Source organism: Pelophylax lessonae, assembly GCF_965119305.1.
Source record: "Pelophylax lessonae genome assembly, chromosome: 7".
Lineage (NCBI taxonomy): Eukaryota > Metazoa > Chordata > Amphibia > Anura > Ranidae > Pelophylax > Pelophylax lessonae.
The window spans coordinates 106,486,687-106,514,279 of record NC_138774.1 but is presented as its reverse complement, the minus strand read 5'-3'; the positions used below and the strand labels follow the sequence as shown (position 1 = coordinate 106,514,279).

The following is a 27,593-nucleotide window of genomic DNA, read 5'->3' as shown; positions in this document are numbered from 1 at the left end:
GCCAGGCCACGCCCCAACACATCGATCTGCTCCTCTGAGCTTAGTCATGGGGAATGCAGGAGCTGGGACAAGCTCCCTCCCATGCCAGCTCTCCCGGCAGTGGTAGCTTAGGATTCATACCCCACCCCAGAGAGCCCAAGCGGCACACCAAGCAATGTCGGGTCACGTTTTAAAAACCAGTCACAGCCTAAAATCTTTACACCCTAAAAAACACCTGTTCATCAATCACGTGCCGACCCGCCACAGTACATATACTGCAGAGGAGCAGCACAAGCAGGCACAATTACATATGTATGTGCCTGTACATGTATGTCATGTGCCCTAACGCACAGAAATCCCCCCCCCCCCTTCCATATCCGAAACAGCAGATTGCAGCTCATGGTACAGGGCCCCTTTATGATTGGCCCACAGCTATCACATGATACCTGGGCCTATCACAGAGCACTAGTAATCACAGCTGTCATTAATGAAATTCATTTGTGTCAGTTCAAAGCAATTGTGGTACAATGATCTTTATTGTATCAGCCATTAAATGTACAAAAAAAAAAAAATCCTGATTACTCCCCCAGACTAGTAGTGTTACTATGGTGACACTGAACTACTCTGATCAAAGGCAATAAAAAAAAAAAAAATTGTAAAAAAAAAATTTATTTTTTCTCCATACTGTCAGTACCACACCAGTCATATGTCAACATTGTACTGTGCTGGTGACAGTATGTGTAAAAAAAAAAAAAAAAAAAAAAGTTAATTTCCTAATGTTCACAAATTGGGGCCAAAAAATTACAACTTCAAAAAACTTGCCATGCCTCTTACCAAGTACTTCAGATTGTCTACTTTCCAAAAATGGGTAATTTGAGGGGTATTTGTACTGATCTGGCATTTTAAAGTGATTATAACATGTTTATTTATTTTTTTAAAAATGAACAATTACCTGCTCTGTGCAAGGGATTTGCACAGAGCAGCTCCGATTTGCCTTTTCTGGGGTGCCCAGTGTCAATTCTGGCTCCTCCTTCTCATGGGGGTGCCCCCACGGAGAGCCGCTGTCCATGGGGGAGGCCGAGCTCACGAGTCCTGCTGCGTCCACTGACAGACAGCAGCCCGGCTCCCGTGTCACTAGATTTGGTTGACAGCAGCTTTCTAATGTTTCTAAGCGATTTGCAATGCGGTACCCCTTTGAAGAGTTTCTTCTTAAAAAGTGGACTGTTCCACCGGCGGTGGACCCCCCCCCCCCCCAGTTTCCAGATTGAACAAGGCAAACATAATTCCGGTTGATGAGACTCCGGCCTTTAAGGATCCGGCTGATAGGAAGGCGGAAGCTGTGGCCCCCAATATGTTCACGGTTTCTGGTTCGGCATTTAGGCTGGTATTTACCATTACCCTGGTGTCGCAAACTAGAGGGCTACATTGGATTTGGGCTCCCGTGGGACCCAATGCAAATCTTGCGGGAGTGGGCAGTTTTACCTCTGCTGCGGGTGGGAGTGGGCGGTCAAAAGATTTTGCGGGTACCCGCAGGAAACGGTGCAATTTGGTGTAACGAATTTTCCGGCGTATAAGATGACTTTTTTTTTTTTTTTGATAATAAAAAAAATATACCCCAAAAATCAGGGGTCGTCTTGTACGCCAGGTACTGTAGCTTCAGCTAGTAACAGAACATCCCTATTAAAAATGTTAGATGTGTATACAGTACCTTTTTGGCAACTTACAGAACGTCCCTGTGTACCACGCTGAGCCAATCACGGCAAGCTGTGTATTCTATTATTGCATACAAAGCCTGCTCGGATTGGCTGAGTCAGAGAGGCGGGCTTATACACTCTTTGCCAATTCGAGCAGGCTTTGTATGCAATAATAGAATACACAGCTTGCCGTGATTGGCTCAGCGTGGTACATAGAGTATTCCAGCACAGGGACGTTCTGTAAGTTGCCAAAGCTTACTGTATACACATCCAGCAGGCTAAACTATTAATAGAGAAGTTTTGTATGTAGCAGAAGCTACAGTACATATTGGGGCACATCCAGCGGGCTAAAATATTTAATAGGGACGTGATGGCTCCACTGATATGAAATGGTGTTGCCTCAGAAGAGGGGGTAGTATAGGGCAAAACCGTGGGAGTGGACACAAACATTGCGGGTGGGGGCGGTCCTGGTCATACATTCAGCGGGTACGGGTTTAATAAAACAGTCCCGTGCAGGACTCTATCTCAAACTCTGACCAAATGGGCAAAACTTGCGCCGTGACCTGGAATGGGAGCAGCTCCCCCCTGCCCTTGCTAAGCTGGCGAACCAGTTGGCTCAGGGGCTTCAGTTTCTGTGATGCCTCTTTCGATGCGGCTCTCCTGATTGCTACAGAATGTCTGTCTGTTTCAGCAGTGGTCCTTTTGGCTCAAACGTTGGTCTGCGAACCAGACTTCTAAAAAGGCCTTAACTGATCTCCCTTTTCAAGGAGATTGCCTGTTTGGAGCTACCCTGGAGGACATCATTAATGGTCTCATGGGGGAAGAGTACCTTCCTTCCGCAGGCTAGTAAGGGTAAGGATCTTCGTTGTAGACGTTGCCTGTCCTTATCGGCTCACAAGAAGTTTTTTCGGCCCTCGGGGTCAGCCGACAAGGGATCAAAGTCTTTCACAGCCTCTTCGGGAAGATCTAGGTGACCTTGGTCTGGCAAGTCGAGAGTGGGATTCTCCAGACCCACCTGCAAGGCTCCTTCAACATGGTGCACCTTCACCCGTACCTGGGGTGGGGGGATGTCTTCACTGGTTCCTGGACCCATGGACTTCCTTGGCACAGGACAAATGGGTCCACAAAGTCAAACAGTCAGGCTACCAGATGGGAGTTTCGTTCTTACCCTTCGGAAATATTCTTTCCTTCCAGCGTACGCTTGTCCCCTGGGCCTATTACAGGCTCTCCTTGGGGGCGGTGCAAGACCTAGTACTTCAAGGGGTGATTTGTCTCAGTTCTGACCTCGGAATGTTTTCAGGGGTTTTTTTCAAACCTGTTTACAGTCCCCAAGAAAAAGGGCAAGGTGCGTCCAATCCTGGACCTCAAGGCATTGAATTGCTTTGTGCGGGTACAGTATTTCAGAATGGAGTCCATTCTCATGGTGGTGGCATCCCTGCATCAGGGAGATTTCCTTGCCTCTATCGACAAGGACGCTTACCTACACATTCCAATATGTCTGTCACCAGCGCTTCCTCTACTTTGCCGTGGGAGAAGAGCATTATCCGTTTGTGGCTTTACCCTTTGGTCTCTTCTCCGCTCATCGGGTCTGCACGATAGTGTTGGCCATGTGCTAGCATTGTTTTGTCAGCGGGGGGATCGCAGTATTGGGTTGCCTGGATGACCTTCTGCGTGTGGAGTCATCTGCTGCTCTGGAGGACAATGTGGACATCACTATATGGACTCTGAGGAAGTTCAGCTGGCTTTTGAATTTTCAGAAGTCTGCTCTGGTTCCTTCCACAAAGCTGGACTATCTTAGCCAGAGTGTTCCTTTCTCTGGACAAACTCCAGAAACTGCATGCTGCAATTCATCTTCTGCTGTCCAGAAGGTAGTCATCTCTCTGGACTTGCATGCGGGTGCTGGGCCTGATGGTTTTTACCTTTTTTTTTTTTTTTTTTGAAGCGGTCCTGTTTGCACAGTTCCATACGAGGTGCCTGCAAAGGGAGATCTTGGCCAAATGGGATAAGTGTCCGAAGTCTCTGGACAATCCGATCCGGCTGAGCAGGGACACAAAAGGATCCCTTGTCCGGTGGCTTCACTCTTTTTGGCTCTTTACCAGGGCAAATCCTTTCTCCCCTTGTATTGGACAGTGATCACCATAGATGCCAGTCTGTCCAGGTGGGGAGGTGTCCTGGGTCGAAGCTCCGCTCTGTGTCTGGACACTTGAAGAGTCCAAACTACCGATGTCCTGGAACTAAGAGCAATCAGGCTTTGCATGAATCACTGGATGAATCGTCTTCAGGGGTGTCCAGTGCGAATTTAATTGGACAATGCCATGGCCATCAGGCCATCAATCACCAGGGGGGCACAAGAAGTGTATTGGTAGCTCTGGAAGTAGCCGGCATTCTACGGTGGGCAGAACGCTGTACACATTCCAGGGGGTTGAAAATTGGCAGGCAGATTATCTCAGTCGGCAGGCGTTGGACCAAGGGGAGTGGTTCCTTCATCTGGATGTGTTTCATCAGTTTTGTCTCCGGTGGGGCACCCCCGAGGTGGATCTGTTGGCGTCTCGGGTCAACAGAAAGGTGCAGAGGTTTGTGGCATGGTCACAGGATCCTCTACAGGACGATCCTCAGATGATACTGGCCGTGGAGCCAGTATCGTATGATATACGCCTTCCCTCTTAAGCTTCTGCAGAGACTCTTGCGCAGGATTGAGGCAGAAGGGATTCCGGTCATTTTAGTGTCTCCGGACTACCCTCGCCGGTGTTGGTACGCTGATCTTCTGTGGCTGGTCACCGACGACGTCCCTTGGAGCCTGCCTCTCAGGAAGGATCTGCTGTCCCAAGGGCCGATATTCCATCCTGCTTTACAGTTGCTGGCTTTGACAGCTTGGCTGTTGAAAGCCAGGTCCTGAAGGATTGAGATTTGTCTGAGTCGGTGAATCCAACGCTGTTGTAAGCCAGGAAGTCTACTTCTAGGAAGATCTACCATTGTACATGGAAAACTTACATTTCGGGGTGTGAGTCTCTTGGGGTTCACCCTCGCTCTTTCTCGGGGGCTCAGGTCTTGACCTTCCTTCAACTGGGGCTTGAGCAGAAAATGGCTTTGAGTGCCAACAAGGGCCAGGTGTCGGCCTTGGCAGTCTTCTTTCAATGACCTTTTGGCCATGCACTCCCTGGTGCGTACTTTTTTTTTTTTTTTTTTCCCTTCTTCTTCTTGAGGAGGTTCAACACTTGGCTCCTCCAGTGCGGTCTCTGTTACTGCCTTGGGATCTCAACTTGGTGCTCTGCTCTCCATAAGCCTCCCTTTGAAAATCTTTGGAAGATTCCCCTGCTTACGCTGTCCCAGAAGGTGGCCTTTTTGGTGGTCCACAGAGATGAGGTGGTTCTTCGCCCCTACCCGTTGTTGTCTGATTTCCTTTTGAATGAAGACATTGTGTTGCCTTCCCTGTGTCCCGGGCTGAAACATCTTAGAGAGTGGCGTTGCATGCCCTGGGTGTGGTTCGCGCAATCTGGGTGTACTTGGCAGCTGCGGAGTCTTTTAGGAAGTTGGACCCACTATTTGTGCTCACGGATGGGTCTCGGAAAGAACTGTCCGCTTCTTCTGTGGCCATTTCCAGATGGATCAGACAGACGGTGACTCAGGCCTATTCCATCAAGGGTCAGGTTCCTCCTTTCCCTGTCAAAGCGCACTCTACTTGGGCGCTCAGTGCTTCTTGGGCCTTCCGTCATCAGGCGTCAGTGACACAGGTTTGCAAGGCAGCTACCTGGTCGTCGGTGCACACTTTTAACAAAAATCTTTAAAGTGGATGTATTTGCATCTGTGGATGCTTCTTTTGGCTGCAAGGTTCTGCAGGCTGCTGTTTTGGGTGTAAAGTTTTCAGGTGGGCTGCAGTTGGTTTTGGGTTGAGCTCCTGTTACCTGGTTAGCTACGGTTTAGCCTTGGTAATTTTTTCTTGCTGTTCCTGCCCCTCATGTTTGACACTGCTTTGGGACATCCCAATGGTTTAAGATCAGTGTCTGTCAATTAACGAAAGAGAAAATGGGATTTTTGACTTACCGTAAAGTCAATTTCTCTGATCATTGACAGGGACAGCACCCACCCCTCTGTGGAGTTGTAATTCTTCTGACACTGCTTGTAACAAAACTGAGTTAACTATAGCAGAGTGGGGGGGTATACCCCCTGGGACTGCCCAAAGGCGTAGGCAGTCTTTTTTTTCTGCCTAGTTTCCTACTCCTGTAGGGGGCAGTAGTATAACCCAATAGTGAAAAAGATCAGGAGCTGTGTCCGTCAATGATCATCAGAGAAATGGATTTTACGGTAAGTCAAAAATCCCATTTTTATTACAGAAAATATCAATTTTTATTTTCCTTTTTTAGTTTATATAATGAAAATAAAATAACCCAGTGGTGATCTAATACCACCAAAAGAAAGCTCTATTAGTGTGAAAAAAAGGTATAAATTTCATTTGGGTACAGTATTGCATGAAAACTCAATTGCCAGTTAACCCCTTTTGCACCGGTGCCTCCTGGCTCTTTAAAGGATTTCAGATGCCAGGGGGGGAGTTTATGATCACCTGACCGCCCTTGGCTTTCCGTTAGCCGCCAGGAGCGCGCAGGGTGCATGTTCTCAGCACAGCTGTGTCTGTTAATTGGTACACAAATATGGGGCCTCTCAGTGCCCAGGCCCACCCCCTGAGAGGCTGCATATGTGTGCTGTTCGCACCTAGGGGTTAAAGTAGCGTAGTGTTGAAAAGTAAAAAAATGACCTGGTCATGGAGGGGGTAAAACCTTCTGGAGCAGAGGTGGTTAATAGGCACATATTAATTGTATTTAAAGCATTAGTAAACACCACTTGGTGACTTGTATCTCCACGCAAGCTTACAAGGTACAAGGAATATCTCCTAATCATGAACCATTTAGGAGATATTCACTACTTTCTGCAGCTGGTGACTACACCGGCATATGCACACTGCACTCTGGCATACCCATTATGCCATCCATTCAAAGTCCTCTCTTACAGTAAAGTGAATAATTGCATAGAACTTAGTGTTTGTGTCTGATCAGCTGATTATTTTGCAATTTCTGACTTGACCTTTTGGTTATGGAGAGGGCTCAGGAATCTGTAGTTAGGTGTGTGGGAAGGTGGGACAGCCCCAACAATTTTAGGGATTAAAGTAGCCATTGGCATATCAGAGTGTTCCAGGTTTCAAGGGTTGTTGAGGCTTGCTAGGACATTGGCTGGGAAATGCAGAGTGCCTGCTTTATCCTGAAACTGGAATAAATTACTCCACACTGCTTTACATCCTGAAAGCAATGGGTGGATTTACTAAGGGCAAATAGACTGCCCTTTGTAGGTGTAGTTGCAATTCTTTTTTTCCCAGAGCTTAGTGCAGGGGTCAGCACACAGCCCGCCACAGCTAAATGTCCGGCCTGTCAGTGCCCGTGATTAATTTAAGTGCCCGTGGATGTTTTCGCCGCTCTCTTCTTCATTGGACAGAGGCTGGTATCACAGGATTGGATGGGGCGGGAACTGCTAGAGTTAAAAGTTAACATTAAACAGCAGGTAATTGGTTGCCAGGCGATCCTAGCAACCAATCGCCAGCCTGTTAATGTGAAAAGTTCACTTCAGCAGTTCCTGCCCCCATCCAACCCTGTGATATTGGCCGGTCTCTGCTTTGCTGTACACCTTTGTAAGGTAGGAGAGTTCTACCTACACAGTGTGTGGGTGGGGTGCAAAGGGCACTATGGGGGTACAGGAAACTGCTATGGGGCACAGGACACTATTGGTGTGATGTGAAGGGGGACAGAGGACACTGCAATGAGGGTGGACCCTATTAGGGACCCCAGCACAGCTAAAGACAGGGCCCCTTTATCTCCCCTGGGGACAGAACCCCATTTTCAGACCATGCTGGCTGGCGTCAACCACCCTTGGGTGCCAGGATGGGGGGGGCAGTAAAACCTGAATCCCCAGCCAGGTGCTCCATCAGGGTGAACTGGCTTTGTATTTGTGAAGTACCTTAAAGTAAACCTGTACTGTTATTTTTATTTTTTTTAGGATTATTCTCCTCATTTATTAGCAGGTGAATGTTGCCCTCCATGTGTTCCACATCATTGAATCCAGCCCTTAAGTGGAAAAAGTTTTCTGAGTGAAAGTGTTAAAGCTCTGCTGATTTTCCATATGTCTATCACCCAATCCTCTGCTTGTAAAAAAAAAAACTGCTTGTTTTTTTATTTTTTTTTTGCACCTGATTAGATATTCTTTACAAAGTGAAGCTTTACCACATTTGCCAAGCTATGGAGAAGAAAATGAATGCAGCTGCCTTGCAAAGTTTATTTGCCTTTGGTAAATGCACCCCAATGAGTTCATGTCTTGCTCCAATTAAAACCTGTGCTTTTTTTTTTTCCTCCCCCCTTCTAGATCTCTTGCCTCAAAGTCAAATACACTGGATGACGACTCCTGGAAAGAAGGATGCTATTAAATCGCCCCAAAGATGAATCCCCCCTTTAATATGTCCAGCGGGCTGGACTTCACTGTTTCAGAGCAAAGCATAAAAAAAAGAAGAAAATCTTACCTGCTTGCCATTTTGGAAGAAGAAGCACCCTGTGTCTTTAATATAGTTTACCTTTTTCCATTTTTCAGAACTGAACTCCGAAATCAAATGTTTTGTGTTGTCGTAGCAAATATCTGTTTGCACCAGAACACTGAGCCGTCGGTTTTAGAAGGACAAAACATGTAGATTTGTGTCTCCACTGACTTTTTTGCACTGTTGTTTAAATTTAAAGTGTACCAGGTGATGGTATTTGTTCTAGGCAGCCATTTTGTATGTTGAAACAATAGTTGTGAACTCCTGCAGGAGAGGTGGGTGTAATCGCTCCCCCTGGAGGCATAGCCATATCCAATCTAGGAGGGAAGGGTTCAGTGTGCCCTGTGCCTGCACTAGGGAGTTGGGGGGTGTTCATGGTGTTACTCTGGGTGTAGTGGCTTCTGGGAAGGTGGGTGGTCATCTGTCAGTGCTGCAGGCTTTTAAAAAGTTCCTATTGACTTCTCATTCTTTTTATGAAATCCAAGTGCCATGACTCCCTATGATGAGCCCACAATGTCCGACTTTGGCCTGGAGCCTAAAAGTGACTAGTCAGACATAAGTGAATGAGGCCTAAGGCTAGCTGTAAATGTTAAGATTTCTCTCATAAAGCCCTTCAGGCTGAACAAGAGATGGGGGAATCGCCACAGCTATTGTAGACAGCATTAGCCCCTGCAGCTAGATCAATACTAGAACAGTGGCTGCATCTGATAGGATGCAGTCACTGTTTGGCCATCGAATCTTCAGTCAGTTTATTGAGGTGGGTGGTGATGACAGGGCCTCCCACAGCTCAAATTAGGAGTGGTGCATGGCCAGCTTAAGGAATCACTGCCTTTTGTGCCTCAGGGATATCGCTGGCATGTACTGTGGGCCCCTTTATGTGACGCCCATTTTAACTTAAACCCATCAGCGTCATTTTTTTTTTTTGGTACTGGTGTTCTTGTGGAGTTGTAATTTTTCATTGCAGCAACCTATAACAACCAGAACTTTTTATTGCAGATTGGTTTATTTATAAAAGATACATATTCCTTTAAAAGCTCCACACTGCAGTAGCTGCATTCCTAGACCCCATTCTTCTACTTTCATGGGTTGGAGTGGCAACTTCAGCATTGCCTTCCATCTGGCACAGATTAAAATATAAAAAAAAACAAAATTGCAGCTTTTAACCATAAAAAATGGTCCATAAAAAGTGTGGCGCTCCTTTTTTAAATATGCAAATAAGCGATATGGCAACTCTTCAGAACTGGGCGCTGTCTCCTTCAAGAGAACAGCCAACATACTATTTATATATTCAAATACAGATCCAATTCTCTGTTTATCCACTTCTGGTATCAAACATTGTCATGTCCTCAGAATCGTGTGCAGTGGTATCCAGCCATACAAAGAAAGTCTCATAGTGTAGTAATTGATGAATATTCAATGGGATAGCAAGAGTGATTGCCTATAATTATTACAACTGTGCTTCACTCTGCCTTCCCCACATGCAATGCAAACTCACCAAAAGGAGAATATAGCCATGCAGTATGCAGCCAGCATGCTTAACATGGATGGATGGATGGATGGATGGATGGATCCAGACAAAACCAGCTGTGTCCTCCATGCCAAGTCTTTCACTGGGATATTCTTGGGTAACATGTAGCCACTCACACCACCAAATGATACCATTAGACAGCAGAAACAAGGTATCCTAGTGTAGAAGTTTTATTAAAGCAGCCTAAAATCAATACGCCAGCTAGCCAAAATGCCAGTATAAAACAGTAAAAAATGGCGCTTGTAACTCTCATCAAAACCGCCGCCACTGCAAGCAGTAGGGTGGCATCACATGGACAGCCCCGCCCAACACGTTTCCCAACCAATGTGCATCCTCAGGGGCCTCCAGGAGCACTGGACTTTTATCTATGGACTATTTTTTTTTTTAATTGTTAGAAGCGCTGCAATTTTTGTTTTTTTTATGTTTGATTAAGAACTGTGTATTTCCTTAATTGCTAGCAGCTAATTTTTCTTGTGGTGTAGCTCTGATCTTACTTTTTTCTTATTCCTCTATTAAGATTACTCTGTTCTCAATTCACACTGAGTGTCTCGCTGTGTGCACTAGAATCCGCAGCAAATCGTCTGGATGGAGTCCAGCAGTTCTCTTTCCTCCCCAGCCTTCATGCCCCTGTCCCCCTCTCCTTTCATTCATTGGATTTCTTTTCTTTCAATTGTGGAGGTTCAGCAGTAAACAAAAAGGCACCAAGGTGGTTACTTTGAAGAAGGCTTTTTCTTTTGCTTCAACCAAAGTACAGCATTGCCTTCAGAGCTCCTAGTATGAAAGGAGTCCTGGCTTTGAATCTAGTTGTTTAGCCTATGGGAGCTGCTATAATCTGGATCTGATTCCCAGAACAAAGCATTGGAAGCCAATCAGACAACGGGGAAATGCGCTTATCTTCTGTTTCTTTCTTCAACTCTTTTCAATGCTGGCCACAGGCCTACTGAAAACCCACCACTGGGGGGAACACTGCAATAGTGTATCTTCAAGTAACCCTCTATCCCTAGTATTTATTGAATGACTAAAAAATACATGAACAAGGAGTTTTTAGTATAAGGCATTGTGTCTTGAGACAAGAGTGTAATTTCTGACCTCATTCTGCAAATGCTAGGTGCCTGGCTGTCTTAGGTCCACTACATGAATGCAGATCAGGCACTTTTGATTGACACTCCTGTACCTGATCTGTGGCTCTGTACTTGAGGATCCTGATTCAGTGACAGCCAGGAATCTAGCATTTTTTAGGAGGGCTGCAATAATAGCCTCTGTTCATCCTTTGCACAAGTATCTCTTAACGGCATAAACACGTCCTTCGTATTCAATGAGTTCTGCAAACCTGGCCGGCCAGATTCTGTTCACCATTACAGTATGTATAGCAAGGCACAAAGCACTTCACAGCACAGAGGTACCCCAGGAAACCTTATGGCATTTATGTGTTCATTTTTAAATAGTTCAGTGATTATTGGATCAATGCACAAAATGGCTGCACTGTTGCTTGCAGGCCGATACACTTTAAATCGGCTGATTATGTGAAATATGTTAGAAATGGATATATGTAATGTAGTTGGTCCTAAAGTTTTTAATATATATCTTTATAGGTTTTTTTGTTACTTGATCTACTGATTCGAGTTCATTTTTCCAGCCTTTGTTTTTCTATTTTGCAACAGATTTTTTCTTTTGTTCCATCTGCAAGTTTTTAATGTCCTTGATGAAGTCAGAAAAAGAAAATGTGTGAATATATGTGTACATAAATAGATCTATTATGTTCCATATTTAGAGATGACTTCAAGGACTGCTAAAGAATTCCCCCACCAGTTGGAACGGTTTAGATGAAATCACAAATGACGATGGTGCACAATATTTGTGTGGTTATATGAAGTTGATTAGTTGATATGTGTAAAAGAGACAATGTTTTTGTGGAGCGTCTCCTTTGATTATCCTGCTTGACCTCTTCTTGGTAAATAAAAAAAAAAAGAAAAGTCGGGTGTTTGTATATTTTCTCCACTACCAAATGATTAGTATTGCTAAAAATGTTAAGTGTCGTTTGCATCCAGAAGGACTAGAACATAAACCCTTCACACTATATTGTCCTTCAATAAAATGCACACAATTTGCAGGGTATTGCATGCGTTTAGGCTGCTTTCACACTGCAGCGCATAGTGTTTTAAATGCATTGCCTTACAGCGCTTTTTTGTGAATAGCTTAACCACTTAAGCCCCGGAAGATTTTATCCCCTTCCTGACCAGGGCCTATTTTGCGATTCTGCACTGCGTGACTTTAATGGACAATTGCGCGGTCGTGCGACGCTGTACCCAAACAAATTTGACGTCCTTTTTTTCCCCACAAACAGAGCTTTCTTTTGGTGGTATTTGATCACCTGTGCGATTTTTTTTTTTTTTTTTTCCATGCGCTATAAACAAAAAACGAGCGTCAATTTTGCAAAAAAAAGCAATATTTTTCAAATTTTTTTTATATGAAATTCCCCCCCAAAAAAAGTAAAAATCAAAATTTTTTAACATTTTTGGCCAATTTGTTTTATGCTACATATGTTTGGTAAAAAAAAAAATCGCAAAAAGCGTATTTTAATTGGTTTGCGCAAAAGTTATTGCGTTTACTAACAAAGGGAAAGATTTTTGTCATTTTTGGTGTTTTTTTTTTTTTTTAACGCGTAATGGTGGCGATCTGCGATTTTCTTTTTTTTTTTTTTTTTTTTTTTTTTTTTTTGCGGTACTGCGACATTGCGGCGGACAGATTGGACCCTTGACTGACATTTTTGACACTTTTGGTGTTACCAGTGACATTTCTACAGTAATCAGTGCTATACATATGCATGGTTACTGTAAAATTACACTGGCAGTGAAGGGGCTGTGTGTGTCCCTAGGGGCGTGATTCTAACTGTGATTGGCTGTGGCTTGAGCTGTAGGAACAGTGATCAACGGTCCCTACATAGTAGAACCGTATGATCACTGTTTCTACACAGGGGAGAATGACAGGCGGCTTGTTTACACTAGCCGCCTGCCTTTCTCCCTCTGCAGCGAAGATCGCCAAGTGACCCGATGTCCGCCGGTCACACGCGCGCGGGGGGGGGGGGTCCGTGACCACGCCTCCGGGGGCGCGCGCTCACTCCCTAGACCCTCATAGGCTAGCGACGTAGATCTACGTCGCTCTGCCTGTGAGGGGCTGACTGCCGACGTAAATAGTCGTGCGGCAGTCGGCAAGTGGTTAAGGATGCTGTTGGACGCCAGCTCCTTAACAACCGCCTATTCAATGGTTAAGGACATCGGCAGGTGGTTAGGGAGCCGAAACCCACCGGGGTCCTTCACATCCAGTGATAATGACTCCACCCACCCTGCGGTGGTCAGCATGCTCCAGCGCCTCTTATGCAGGAGTGATGCAACCACCGGGGGGGGGGAGGTGGAGAGACCTCAGGTGGGACAGCAGGGAGCATCAGCTCCCAGAATGAGGGGAGGAGGTGGGGAAGGCAAGTTTGGATCCACAAGAGCTGGAAGAATGGTATCCACCAAAGGGGCAGGGTTTACATCCCTGCTGATTAAGGAATCCAGCATGTGCCACCTCTTTAACAATCCGCTTTTCGCTTGTTAAGGATGCCTGCGGGTGGCATAATTTTGCCAAGTGGTCCCAAAAACGAACCCAGAGTGCATTTTCCTATTGACTTCAATGTAAGGTACAACCAAAAATACAACATTCAGGACTTTAGAAAACCTCAAAAGAAAATCATTTTTATGCGATTTTGTCCCGATGGAAAGGTGCTTTACAGCTCGACAAAAGCACATAAGTGGGAAAAGAGGTCTGGATAATTGAACGGGAGGGGGGGGGGGGGGGGGGAGATGTAAGAATGTGTGTGGCGAAGATTAGGCCTGATAACCTAAAGGGGTTGATTTACAGATGGCAAATTGTCTGTGCAGTTGCGCTAAATCTGAGGAGAAGCTACTGATTTCTATCATCCAATCATGTGACTCTTTGCCTTTAGTAAATCAACCCCAATGTGTGTTCACATTCCATGCTGATTTTAGCATTGTGTTAACATGTAGTACATGTGGAGGAAGAGCTACATCCTATTGGTTGGTGTATGTATTTTTACTGTGCAAGCTACTAAGACAATTTGGGAAGCCACAGAAGGTGGTATGTACAATTAGGCCCACTGTCTCTCTCAAAAAAAAATATTGTAATACAGGACTGTAATCATAGACCTTGGGTTATATGCATGTTACCTTCGGATGAATAGACACTGACAAAGAACTTTACTAGGGCCTCCCTATGGCATGCTCATTTAACCCACACACCCCACTCTGTTAGACTCTACTTTTTGCCAGTGTCCTTAGATAATGGACCTCTTCTTCTTTTAGAAAAAGGATTTTTTTTTTGCCCTTTTAACTATCAACAAATAACTGCTTATTGCCCTGGGCTTATCTAGCAGGTTCTGAATTGGTAACCTTTAGTGTTTACATTGGGGACCATATGACCTCTGCTTCAAGCATTCAATCCTGCATTAGGTACTCAACTTGACATCCTATTGCAACTGGTTAGCTAAAGGATGCTTTACAGGTCCAGGAGCACAGTTCTCCATGATTCCCAAACCCCAAGAACCCTTTTGGGGGTATGCCCAAAAGGGGAGATTTACTAAAACTGGAAGTGCAGCTGTGCATAGAAACCAATCAGCTTCCAGGTTTTATTGTCAAAGCTGAAGTTGATTGGCTACAATGCATCACTGCTTCAGATACGGAGTACAGTAAACCCCCTCTCTCCATCGCGGTTGTTTTTGCGGTCCCGGTATATTGTTTTTTTCTGTAATGTTATTTTAGTATATAAATCATTGAAAGTTAGATATTTTTGTGTTTTCCATTGCTCTTGCTCTCTCTCAGTATCTTGTATGTGTTTAAATGAGTTTCTATTGTTTTAAAAGTGTGTTTTAAAGACCTTAAAATGCTTTTAAAAGTACAGCGACAGTAAAAAAGCATGCCTACAATGCATTTTAATAGGGTTTTTCTATTTCGCAGATTTTCACTTTCCGCTGGTGGGTCTGGAACGTAACCCCCACAATGGAGGGGGGGTTTACTGTACTCCAGTTTTGGAAAACTCCCCCCCACGGTGACAGATAAAGCCTAAACCCCTTAACAGGCCCAGCAATGTGGACAAGGTATAGGAAAGGTTTTCCCCTGTAAAAGGGAGGACTGCAAATTTAAACAGAAAGCAACTACCACCACAATAGACATTTCTCATTCAGTACTATTCCCTGTCCTGACTTAGAACAAGACCTAAGCTGGCTGTACATGGCATTTAAAAGCAGAGTTCCACCCATTTTTAAAAGCTGCTTTTATGCATGTGCCCATCTGCAGTGCATTCATAAATGGTATTTATTTTTTTAATGTGTCTGAATACTCTATTTTTTATCTGTATGCAGCACTTCTGGTCCGGATGCCTAGGCGATGCCGTCAAATGTGATTCCCTTGGACTCCTGGAAAATTGGCATCGTCTAACCAGGAGTCCAAGGGAATTGCCTAATATTGAAATCTCCCATTTTTTTTTCCTTGACTGCAGCTGACTTCCAGGTTGTCTTCTGAAATCAATAAGCTGTGCAGCGAGATTGGGAGATGGGTACTGGATAGCCAGCAGCACCGAATCATGGAGGTAAACAGAAGCGGGCTTCAGATGCCCACATTCACCATGGCCCCTGCCTACTGAGATTGTGTGATCGAGTACAGATATAACATCTGTATTCATACAGATGTGCATATAGTTACAATAGACAATTATTGCCGTACAAGTAGTAACAATCATGGTGGTGCTTTTAAAAAAAAAGTTGTGGAGGCTGGAGCTCTGCTTTAATGTACACCAATCTCTGCTGACTTCACCTAAATTTCAAACTGAGTCCTTATCAGCATGACCAGGCTTGACTAGTCCATATAACCACTTGCTGCCCCCATATTTCCTCAGGTTTCAGTTGGTATACTGGGGGTGACCTCTGTGTATTTAAAATAATTTTTCAGCTGGTGATGCTGAATAGTGTAAAAGTGATCTGAGCAGTTATACAGCTGCTGGATCACTTTTACATGTGGTGGTTCCCCCTCTTTCCAGAACAGAAGACAGCCAGCTAACAATAGAGATGGAGGAACTTGCGTTCTCTCTATGCAACCAGAAGACCCGCATTTTGTCTCTTCCAGTTTTGGTTTATTTTCAAGACATTACCAACTTGTAACAGCATCTGCTCTCTGATTAAATGCTTTTAAAAGCAGAACTGAGGGATCTAAAGAGTACCTGCCACTCACAAGGGATGTCGGAAATCGGCTTTCTGAGCTAGTGACAGATTTGGATTATGATTTTTGACTGTAAATCCTGACAGTTAGATTGGCAGTCAGGTGACTTGCAGGTTCAGAAGAAGCTAAGCAATGGCAGCCTCCCATTTCTTTTAGGTAATGGTCACTATTGGTGTTTGACACAAGCAGACCATTACACAAAAGCTGATTTAATATAACAGCGACCCGTTCCCCATCCACAATCTGATTTTGTAAATGTGTCACCTTTAACCACTTCCCGTCGGTGCACTTACTATTTACATCGGCAGTGTGGCTCTCCCAGGCAAAATTATGTTAATAGGCGTCATCGGCCGGGGAGACCACTAGGGGGCGAGTGCGCACCGCCTCCGGCACGTTCCCGCCCCCAATCGTCAGTGGGGAAGCCAGTGCAGGTGTCAGGAGGCTCCGATTGCTGCCCGACACCGATAAACTCCCCCCGCTGATGTAAACACAGCCGTCCGTCCTTCTCTCTGCAATGATCACAGACCATGCGATCCTGCTCTATGATCATTTCAAAAGCCCAACCCTCCCACAGTTAGAGTCACTACCCTAGGCTTACATTTAACCCCTTGATCACCAATAGTATTAACCCCTTCCCTGCCAATGGCATTACTACAGTAACCGTGCATATTTTTAGCACTGATTACTGTAGTAATGTCACTGGTATCCCCAAAAATGTCAGTTAGGGGTCCGATCTGTCAGCCGCAATGTCGCAGATCGCCATTATTAGTAAAAAAAAAAAAAAAGACATAAAATCTTTCCAGTAGTTGGTAAACGCAATAATTTTGCGCAAAGTAGTTGGTAAACGCAATAACTTTTGTGCAAACCAATCAAAATACGCTTATTGCGATTTTGTTTACCAAAAATATGTAGCAGAAAAATTGGCCTAAAATGTTGATAAATTTTTTTTTGGGGAACTTTATATACCAGAATGTGAATAGTTATTTTTTCAAAATTGGAGCTTTTTTTTGTTTATAGCGCAAAAAATAAAAAAATCGCACAGGTGATCAAATACCAAACAAAAGAAAGCTCTATTTGTGGGGAAAAAAAGGACTTTAATTTCGCTTGGGTACAGCGTCGCATGACCGCGCAATTGTCTGTTAAAGTAACGCAGTGCCAAATCGCAAAATAGGGCCTGGTCATTAAGCAGGAAAATCTTCCGGTCCTAAGGTGGTTAATTTGTAAAATGATTGGCGTTAAGCGCCAATATACCTGCGCAAATGGGTAAAGTGCAGCTTCAAATTAAGTGTAAATGTGCATAGAAAGCACATGAACTAATAGATTTATAAATGCACATATGTTGGTGTGAACCAAAAATTGGGGAGCTGCAGCTCAATCGTGAAAACGTGAAAATAATAAATGATACACCTAAGGTGTACTGAGCCGCGCAGTGCAGTGTGCAATAAATAACAACAACCTCTTGATAAGGTACATATAGTGAAAAGTGCATCAATAAGTGCAAAACCAGTATTTAAAAAATTGAACACAAATATGACTATAAAGTACTAAACCAGATAAATATTGCATCAAATAATCTTAAAAAATATTCCATAAACCAATATAAAGTGCATCAAAATTCAGTGAACACGTGAATCATAAGTGAAGTCCCATGCACCAATAAATGGATAAATAAATATATATATATATAAAATTATATATAAATAGTGCAGTCTCCAAGGGATGAATCTTCCTCATGAAACAAATCTTCACTCCCTTCACCACATGCGGAATGCTTACCGGAAGGCACCGACCCCTTAAATTACAGGGGGGTCAATGCAAGCAGACTGATAGAGTGACCAGAGTCCAAAATGAAAGATCAAGCCCTCCTCGAGTGTCCACTCCACAAACGCTTGTAAACCAAATAAGCCTCACGCTCCTCAGCGATATAAAATGAAGGAATGGCCAAAATGGTGAAGTATGTTCAAGCAATTTATTTAGAAATAAAGTGGACACACTTACATCATAGATAAATATACGGGCATTCAACACAGGATCCGAAATTGACACAGATGGTTACCGCTAACCGCGTAATTCAAAACCGCATCAATCGATCCCGGAAATGGCAGGAAAACAGCGTGATTGCGCTCCTATGCTCCCTTTAAGGTGGTTAATGAAGGTACTGCTGCAGCTCACAGTTATCAATGCCATCACCAGTAACTACATCAGTAAAGGGAACACCTGCATCGTCCTCTGGCATTGCTCTTCTACTAATCAAAACTACCAGTGAATGAGCAGAGACAGTGATTTGGAGTGCTGCTGTAGGAGTAGTTGAGCATTTTCTCTGCTCTTTAGTGAGTTGCCACCTGCAACAAAGATTACTAGTGTGACTTGGCCCCTACTATGCTTGTCACAATTTTTATTCTGACTGTACTTTGTGCGAGGAAACATAGAATAGAGATGAAATAAAGATATTCAATTCTTCTAAAAGTGCTATGGATTTTCCTTTATTTTCAGCAGTCTTAACACATTAGATTAAAAAATAAAAACAGTACATACATAAAGCAAAAATGATCTCATTATGTTAAGAAAAGGTATGGAGGGAAAACCAAGGATTCATTAAACAAATGCCAACATACTGAATAGGAACATTGTATAACAATCACATTCCGAGTGCAATTCTCATCCCATCAGGAGGAAAGTCTTTTAGTCCTTATCATAACAGCTGTACCATTGTTCAAAGGACACACAGATAAATACATCCCACAGGCGTCAGCAAGCAAAGTGCCATTTGGAAATTTTCCATATTTAATGCGGATGGATAAGAAGGAGCAATATAGAAGTATACAAGGGTGACCATAAATGAACCAATCGTTAATGCAGAGAGAAATTTGCTGCGACCACTATGTTCAATCTGCGTCTATTCTTTGTATTTATGATAGGGAAGCCTATGTTGCCTTTGTTGTAAAGTGAATTGGTGTCTGCAGAAGATGACAAGCTGAAAATGTTAATCCCATATATGATTACTTAATGCAAACTTTCACTAAAATAGCATACCTTACTTTTAACTCTTCCACCAATTGGCATTCTAAAATTATTATTTTTTTTCAGTATTCCGTTACAGGCTTGAATGACGCAGTCACCACTCCTGAAGCCTCATGGGATATACAGTATGCAAATCACATATCCCAGAAGGCATCATCTGCAATACAGCGGGCAGAGCTGGTGCCCATCATTAGGGGGGCCGGTGTAACGTTAAAAAACCCAACCTCGTGAAAATTCCCTACCCTCGTCACTTCCTGTACACATACGTCATTGAACAGCTGAGCAGCTTACCACTGCGCATGCTCACAGCTCCAGAGGGTAGGGAATTTTCACGGGGTAGTGTTTTGTAACGTTACACCACATCAGATGTTGCCGTGGGTACATGAAATCATCTCCGCTCCAACCCCTCTGACTTCCCTGATCTCGGCTCCTAAATGTACCCGCGGCAACAGATGATGCGGTGTAACATTAAAAAACCCTACCCTGTGAAAATTCCCTACCCTCCGGAGCTGTGAGCATGCGCACTGGGAAGCTGCTCAGCTGTTCCATGACGTAGGTGCACTGGAAGTGACGAGGGTAGGGAATTTTCACAGAACACCAGGTATCTGAAAACAGAAGAGACGGCCGGTGTCCGATGATGCCAGAAACATAGATTGTGGTGCAGGACCCAACTGTGCATCAGAGTGGTAGATCCCAGCAGACCAACGCTGGATTTGCCAGATGTTTGTATTTTATACACATCCACACACCCAGCTTAAAGATTATTAAAGTCCACAATGATTCTGAGCATTATGTGTTCGATTTCTTGAGCCTCTGAAATAAACTGGCCCATAAAACACAGAATGGCTTCATAATTTATTAGATAAATCAGGAACTAAACGGGATTTTGAAATCTGTATGTGTAGGAATAACATTTATAACAAAGCGTAAATCTGCTTTTTTTGAGAAAAAAAACATTTCCCTCTAAGTGATCTTATGTACATTGAAGGGATTATAACAACCTTTGTTCCAGATTCCTAACTTTTGTTATTCTGAAGAAATCTCACTGTGTTTCTATGTGCCCCTGTGGGAAAATCAATCTAAGGAGAGTGGTTTCATAGCTCTCAATCAGTTGTGCAGCTGCAGAGCACTGAGGAAAGTGGCAGGGTCTGCATCCCTTTATCTATTGGGAGTATCTCACCAAAAATGTTTTTCCCCAGAGGATGCATGAAATCTGACTTGTATCCTAATGACTTCTGGGAAAATTGGTGATCCAAATCACACAAGCGAGAAATGTTTCTGGGGTGTGGTCAGTACACATTCTGTACAGAACAACTTGCCATATTGCATTGCATTTTCAAAATAATTACAGCAGCTGCAGATTGAAAAGGAAAGGTAATTTTTTAAAATAACATTTAATTACAATATGACTTGTGTTGCAGTTGTATACGCTATATTATTTTTCTTTAAAGGGTAACTTTCGTGGGGAAAAAAATAGCAATTAAAGCACTAAAATAAATGTAATCTTTATTTTATTCTTCACCTTTGTGGGTACCTCTGTGTTTAGATGACCAGTCTAGCTCACAGTAGGGGGGGGGGGGGTTCATTCCCCATTGACACCCATTTAAAGTTCACCTCTTTACCATTTTGTGGTTGGCTGTATCAGATAAGGCAGCCAATCACAAACTGGTAGGGAACAGGAGTGGTCAAGTGCGCTACAGAAACCGTAAACACATTTCCATTATAATAAAAAAAATACACATTCATACGATTCTGCTATTGCCATATATTGACTCGGAAGGCTCCCTGTGTGTCACAGCCTCCTTGTAAGGAAGAGGGAGAACACTTAATATTTACATAGAGTCCATTTTGCATTGAAGGGACGCCACTCACAGAGTACCTGTATGGGTAATTCACAAGCACAGTGTATCTGCAGATGGTACTCTAATACAGTACAGTTGGCTGCACACAGTCTGAATATGCAATCTCCCTTAATTCTAGCAAAAACTGTCAAGTAAATAAAAAAAATCTGCTAAATTTAAATCAAACCAGAGAGGCCCCCAGTAGTTAGTAGATCTGAAAGAAATTATAGAATTACTTTGCATGTCATATGACCAGCTTTTGTGCTTCCATGAAACATAAGTTGAGGTTGGAGCACCCTTGGCTTACTAAGGTTTGTTGGATTTTTTTATTTTTATTAGGGAACACTTTCAAAAAGGAATTGGGGGTACCTTTGCTATAAATAGGCTATAAAACAAGAAAATGTATTTGTTCAAAAAGGAAAAAAACTTTCCAAAATGTTTTTCAAGCATTTACAAAAAGCTTTTTGACGCAAGTTGTTTACTCTGCCACTTCAACCAGGACTGGCAACCATTTGTCAAGGCTAGATACAGTATAGTTAATAAAGCAATGCGTACATTAGATCATTGGCAGCGAGTGCTTTACCCACTGAACTAAGGAGAGAACAAAATCAGGCAGAACACACCTAGCATTTCTAATTCAAAATGGACGCCCGATCAACCAAGTGATGCTTTAGAGAGCGAAAAGCACATCAACAGAAAAAATTACCACTTACAGTACTAATGAGCAAATTAATTAATACTAATGAATGAAAAAACGATAGTGGATGGAGTAATTCTTAATCAACTTTATGTAAGACGTATGTAAGGACAGGTGAGTGATCGCAGGTTCCCAATGGCTTTGAAGTGAAGAATGTCAAAGTTTGGCATCGCCAGCAGAGGGAAGAATGTACTGCTGGACAGGTTAAAAAAAAGGGGGATTAAAACAGTAACCTGTGAAAAACTGATGAGGGGACATTGAGGGGTAGAGAAAGGGGGTATGAGGGGGAAAAAATTGGTGTATATAAAAAAAAAAAAAGAATTGAGCAAAACAAAAAACAATGGAGTTACCATGCTCCATCTCCTTCAGGTTTTAGGATATACAGCGTGACGGACTCCTGGCCAAGTCTCCTCTGACACATTATATAAGGCATAGAGCTACAATGTCCAGTAAGAATGGAAGGATGCGACGATGAAGGAAAATATCGGACACCTCACAGTGTCGAGGGAAAAGGCTTTTCCATCAAGTCTCTTTTCAGGCGGGATTCTACACGCGTGAATAGGTAGTACTTTAACTTTCTGGTTTCCTGGAGAACACTTTCATGCATCGGAAGACAGAGGAGTTACTTATTCACACAGCTGGGCCACGTCAGTCCTCCGCAAGCTGCTGACACGATGATATAGATAACAACCTAGAGCGGAAAATAAATCAGAATGCATCTTACGATACGTCCATGGTCAAATGATATTTAGCCAAAGCGATGAGCTTAGGTTTGGCCCAAACCGGGGGCTAAGCGGTCATCATTGGGGCCAATCAGCTGTGGTCAGGACATTCCCTGAAACGGCATGTACACAAAGGGGTGGGGATGCTTGCGACATCATTGAATATAGTGATGTGGCCTTATTAGGATAATAACTTCACAAGCATCCCTGTCCTTTGTGTACATGCATTTGATGGGTTGGAATCATCTAATTGGCTCAGCAACGACATCTGTTTCCTGGGTTCGGAACAAACCCAAGTTCATCACTATTAGTTATGTTGGCACAGAATGAAAGCTTGTTGCCCCGTCCTTTTATGGTTGGCTTCCTTACATTTATCTGTACCAAGAATACCTTCTCATTGATATCGGCCAACTAATAAAAGGGCTCACATTCTTTCCCAGAAAGCTTTAATGACACCATCTTAAAAATCATACTTCCAGTTCATCCAAAATATACACAGGTGTCTAGTGAAGGGGTCTCCAAACTTTCTAAACAAAGAACCAGTTTATGGACCTTCAGACTTTGGGGGGGGGGGGCTGGACTGTGCTAATTGGGAGTAAACAATGGTCAACATTGATAGTAGGGGGAGAAATAGCTGGTGTCAGTGGAAGGAACAGAGCCCCACCGTTGGCGTCAGTGGAAGTAACAGAGCCCCCCCCCCGTTGGCGTCAGTGGAAGTAACAGAGCCCCCCCCCGTTGGTGTCAGTGGAAGTAACAGAGCCCCCCCCCCCGTTGGCGTCAGTGGAAGGAACAGAGCCCCCCCCCCCCCCCCCCCGTTGGCATCAGTGGAAGGAACAGAGCCCCCCCCCCCCGTTGGCGTCAGTGGAAGGAACAGAGCCCCCCCCCCCCGTTGGCGTCAGTGGAAGGAACAGAGCCCCCCCCCCCCCCCGTTGGCGTCAGTGGAAGGAACAGAGCCCCGCCCGTTGGCGTCAGTGGAAGGAACAGAGCCCCGCCCGTTGGCGTCAGTGGAAGGAACAGAGCCCCGCCCGTTGGCGTCAGTGGAAGGAACAGAGCCCCGCCCGTTGGCGTCAGTGGAAGGAACAGAGCCCCGCCCGTTGGCGTCAGTGGAAGGAACAGAGCCCCGCCCGTTGGCGTCAGTGGAAGGAACAGAGCCCCGCCCGTTGGCGTCAGTGGAAGGAACAGAGCCCCGCCGTTGGCGTCAGTGGAAGGAACAGAGCCCCATCGCAGGTGTCAGTGGAAGGAATAGAGCCTCAAGGGCTGGATAAAGGCAAGCAAAAAGGACCACATCCTGGCCCCCAGACCACAGTTTGGAGACCACTGGTTTAGAGCCACATAGCTTCATTAAAGAGACCCTGTCACAAGAGCAATATAAATTCTGGCTTTGCAACCTACATATTGGTTCCTGGATAGGTTTTTGTTATGTGTATTTAAAGCAAAAATGTGAATAGAAGTGTTAGACCCTCTGTCAGATTTTTATTGTGGTCTGTGTCCCTGCTGGGAAGATTCACCCTCTCTATTGGTCCTGGTGACTAATGTTTCTGGTGCAAAAAGAGGTGGGAAAAAGAGGCGAGGGGGAAACTTCCATTGTGGAAATCTGTCCTGGGGACAAGGTCTAAGAGGAGATATCCCCCTCTCTTCCTACTACCCATCAGGAAAAGGGACAGAGAAAAAACATGAAAGGGATATTAAAAGGATATGTTTACCTTTGGGAGCAGGTTACATTTTACACCCAAAATTAGGGTGCAACATGCTCATCTACCCACACCTGCTGTCACAGTTGAAAAATAGTGCAGCTCTGCAGGGCTCCACCCACACAGCGGCATCATTTATTTACAGTGAACTGTGAATGAATGTACTACAAGTACCATCTTCCACCCCAGCAGACATCTTGTAGTTCTCAATGAACTGTGAGAGTGCTGGTGAGCGTTTTAGTAGTTAATGGATTTTCCTGCTCTTCAGTAACTGCCTGCCTGTACAGGAGGTACGGGGAGACAGCTATACGGAGTCTGTAGGAACATGACCATTGCAACCTTAATCTAATGATCATGAGTGCAATGCTTTTCAGTATCCTGTGGCAAAAAATAAATAAATGCACACTTTTTTTTCTGCAGAAATAAGTGCTTTTATAAACTTTTTTTTCCCAGAAGGTAAACTTAGTCTTTACCTATTCCCTACTCTATCTAAAGCTACACTTAAAACAAGGCTCTATTGTACTGAGTTTCTATATTGCAATACTGCATGGTAGTCTAAATCAAACCTTACATACAAACTCACAATTCCCAATGTCTGTAGCTACCTCCCAAATTAAGAAAAGTAAAAAAAAAAAAAAAACGAGAAAGCAAAAAGTACAGCTGATTATTCGCTAAAATCAAGCAGATTTTTCTACTCTGAACAGCATCTCCCACTGAAGCTATTGTGTTCTGACAACCAAAGGCAACAGAATTGATCCCCAACCATAGTTTGACAAAGGGGCCGGTAGAAGGAACTACATAGTACAGCGGGGGGCACAGGAATTCAACACATCCAAAGGTGTGATTAAGTGAAGAGGCAACAGACACCGAACTATAAAGCCTCTTCATTTGCAGGTCCTGCTTTGTTACTTTTTACCCAAAGACAGTGTCATCCTTTACCCACAATGCATTAGAGGAATACTTACTATTGTTACAACAACAATAATGATGGTCAACTTCAAATTCTTCATGCACATTGCCCGGGCCAGGTTTCTGCTTGTGGTCTTAAAGGTGACAGACTGGAAAATAAAATGTACCAAATCACAAAAGCAGAAGCATTTTTTTTTTTTTTTAGGTTTTCCAAAAAAAAAAATGTTATGTCAGCTGAGCCAAAGTCAGCTTCACGTGCTTTTAAATAAGCTCTCTTAAAAAAAGTTATTCGTGCAGGGTGGTAAGGCAAGTCTTATTTAGTAAATATGAACTGTGTTATAAGGGAATGTATAACATCTGTATATATTTTCCTTCCTAATTCTGTAAAGAACTAACACGTACAATATCAAAAACATTTTTTCTTTTTTTTTTAGTTAGCTTCTATTTACCTATTTCCAATTTCTGATTTCCAGCCAGTAGGTGGAGCTCTAACTCTTTTTTACAAGATTACCAGGCTGGTCCTCACATTTACTACAGCGATCCCCAACCTTCTAACTTTCTGGGCACCAGGGACCAGTTTCATGGTAGCCAATTTTTCCAGGGAGCAGGGAGGGCATATTTATGAAGTTGGTCCTTGGCGCACCATTACAGCACAGTTTGTTCTTTTCTATCAGTGTCATAGTCCCCCTTTACATCACAGTTCCCCCTTTAAAGCAGTCACGCAGTGTCCTCAGCCCCCTTCACATCACAGCCCCCCTTTACTGTGAACCAAGTGTATGGATGAGAGCCACTCAGCTGCCACTGTGAGTGCCGGTCAGGAGGGGAGCTGGTCTATGCTCCAAGCAATAATAACAAAGAAGCTGAATGTCCCAGAAGCCGCACATCAGAACAGACCAGCTGTGTGGTAGTAAATGGCAGTCTCAGCCCAGCAGTCTGTTTCTGATGTGTGGCTTACAGGATATTTCGACAGAGCCCCTTTACAGTGCAGTCCCCTGGCGGGAGAAGCTGCGGATCTGGATAGAGGGCAGGACTTGCCCAACTTATCATGCTAATAAGTGGGAGATTACCTACTTGTTAATATAAAAAGACTTCTGCTCTCTGTCCAGATCTCCATCTCCTACCATCCCCTGCCCTGCCGATAGGATGACATGATCGATGGGACAGGAGACCCAGGAGGGGACACACAGGCTAAGTGGCACAGCCACAGGTGAGCAGTGACTGCAGTCTGTGATAGTCCTGTCCGGACCGCAGCCACTGCTCACCTCCTGCTGTAAAGGCCAGTTACTAACAGGCCATGGACTGGTACCGGTCCATTGCCGGGGATTGGGGACCCCTGCTGTTTGCAACTGATATTGACACAAATAACACACACAGCTGAATAAAACTGAGAAGAGGCTTATCCCCCACCCCTCCCTGACTGCTCTGTTCAGCAGGACAGTATGGTGTTTCAGTCAAAGAGGGGAGAGAGAGAGGGGGGGCGGGAGAGAGAGAGAGCGGGGGGGGAAGAGGGGGGGGAGGGGGAAGAGGGGGGAGGGAGAGAGAGAGGGGGGAGGGGGAGAGAGAGGGGGAGGGGGGAGAGAGGGGAGGGGGGAGAGAGGGGGAGGGGGGAGAGAGAGGGAGGGGGGAGAGAGAGGGAGGGGGAGAGAGAGGGAGGGGGGGAGAGAGAGGGAGGGGGGGAGAGAGAGGGAGGGGGGGGAGAGAGGGGGGGAGAAGGGAGAGGGGGAGGGGGGAGAGAGAGGGAGGGGGGGAGGGAGAGAGGGGGGGAGAGGGGAGAGGGGGGGAGAGAGAGAGAGAGGGGGGGAGGGAGAGAGAGAGAGAGGGAGGGGAGAGAGAGGGGGGGCGGAGAGAGAGAGGGGGGGGGAAGAGGGGGAGGGGAGAGAGAGGGGAGGGGGGGAGAGAGAGAGGGGGAGAGAGGGAGAGAGGGAGGGGGAGAGGAGAGGGGGAGAGAGAGAGAGAGAGGGGAGAGAGGGGCGGAGAGAGAGGGAGAGAGAGAGAGAGAGAGAGAGAGAGGGAGAGAGAGAGAGAGAGAGAGAGAGAGAGAGGAGAGAGAGAGGAGAGAGAGAGAGGAGAGAGAGAAGAGAGAGAGAGAGAGCGAGAGCGACAGAGAGAGAGAGAGAGAGAGAGACAGAGAGAGAGAGAGCGCGAGAGAGACAGAGAGGAGAGAGCGCGAGAGCGACAGAGAGAGAGAGCGCGAGAGCGACAGAGAGAGAGAGCGCGAGAGCGACAGAGAGAGAGAGCGAGAGCGACAGAGAGAGAGAGCGAGAGCGACAGAGAGAGAGAGAGCGCGAGAGCGACAGAGAGAGAGAGAGCGCGAGAGCGACAGAGAGAGAAGAGCGCGAGAGCGACAGAGAGAGAGAGAGCGCGAGAGCGACAGAGAGAGAGAGCGCGAGAGAGACAGAGAGAGAGAGAGCGAGAGCGACAGAGAGAGAAGAGAGCGCGAGAGCGACAGAGAGAGAGAGAGAGCCGAGAGCGACAGAGAGAGAAGAGCGCGAGAGCGACAGAGAGAGAGAGCGAAGAGAGAGCGCGAGAGCGACAGAGAGAGAGAGAGCGCGAGAGCGAACGCAGGAGAGAGGAGGCGAGAGCGACAGAGAGAGAGAGAGGCGAGAGCGGACAGAGAGAGAGAGAGAGCGAGAGCGACAGAGAGAGAGAGCATGACGCGGGAGAGCGATCCAGA

The 27,593-nt window shown here is 44.9% G+C and overlaps 2 protein-coding genes across 2 annotated transcripts in view; one reads left to right on the top strand and one right to left on the bottom strand.

Moving 5' to 3' along the window:
• The window catches only part of LOC309560744 (SLAIN motif-containing protein-like), a 50,454-nt gene extending 41,955 nt beyond the window's left edge, over nt 1-8,499 (top strand). Inside the window, exon 8 of the mRNA XM_082264385.1 lies at nt 8,076-8,499. Within this exon, the coding sequence (XP_082120511.1) occupies nt 8,076-8,136 (61 nt within the window). The 3' untranslated portion in view covers nt 8,137-8,499. The remainder of the gene's footprint in view (nt 1-8,075) is intronic.
• The window catches only part of LOC309560740 (endothelin receptor type B-like), a 476,715-nt gene that overhangs the window by 236,298 nt on the left and 212,824 nt on the right, over nt 1-27,593 (bottom strand). The window lies entirely within an intron of this gene.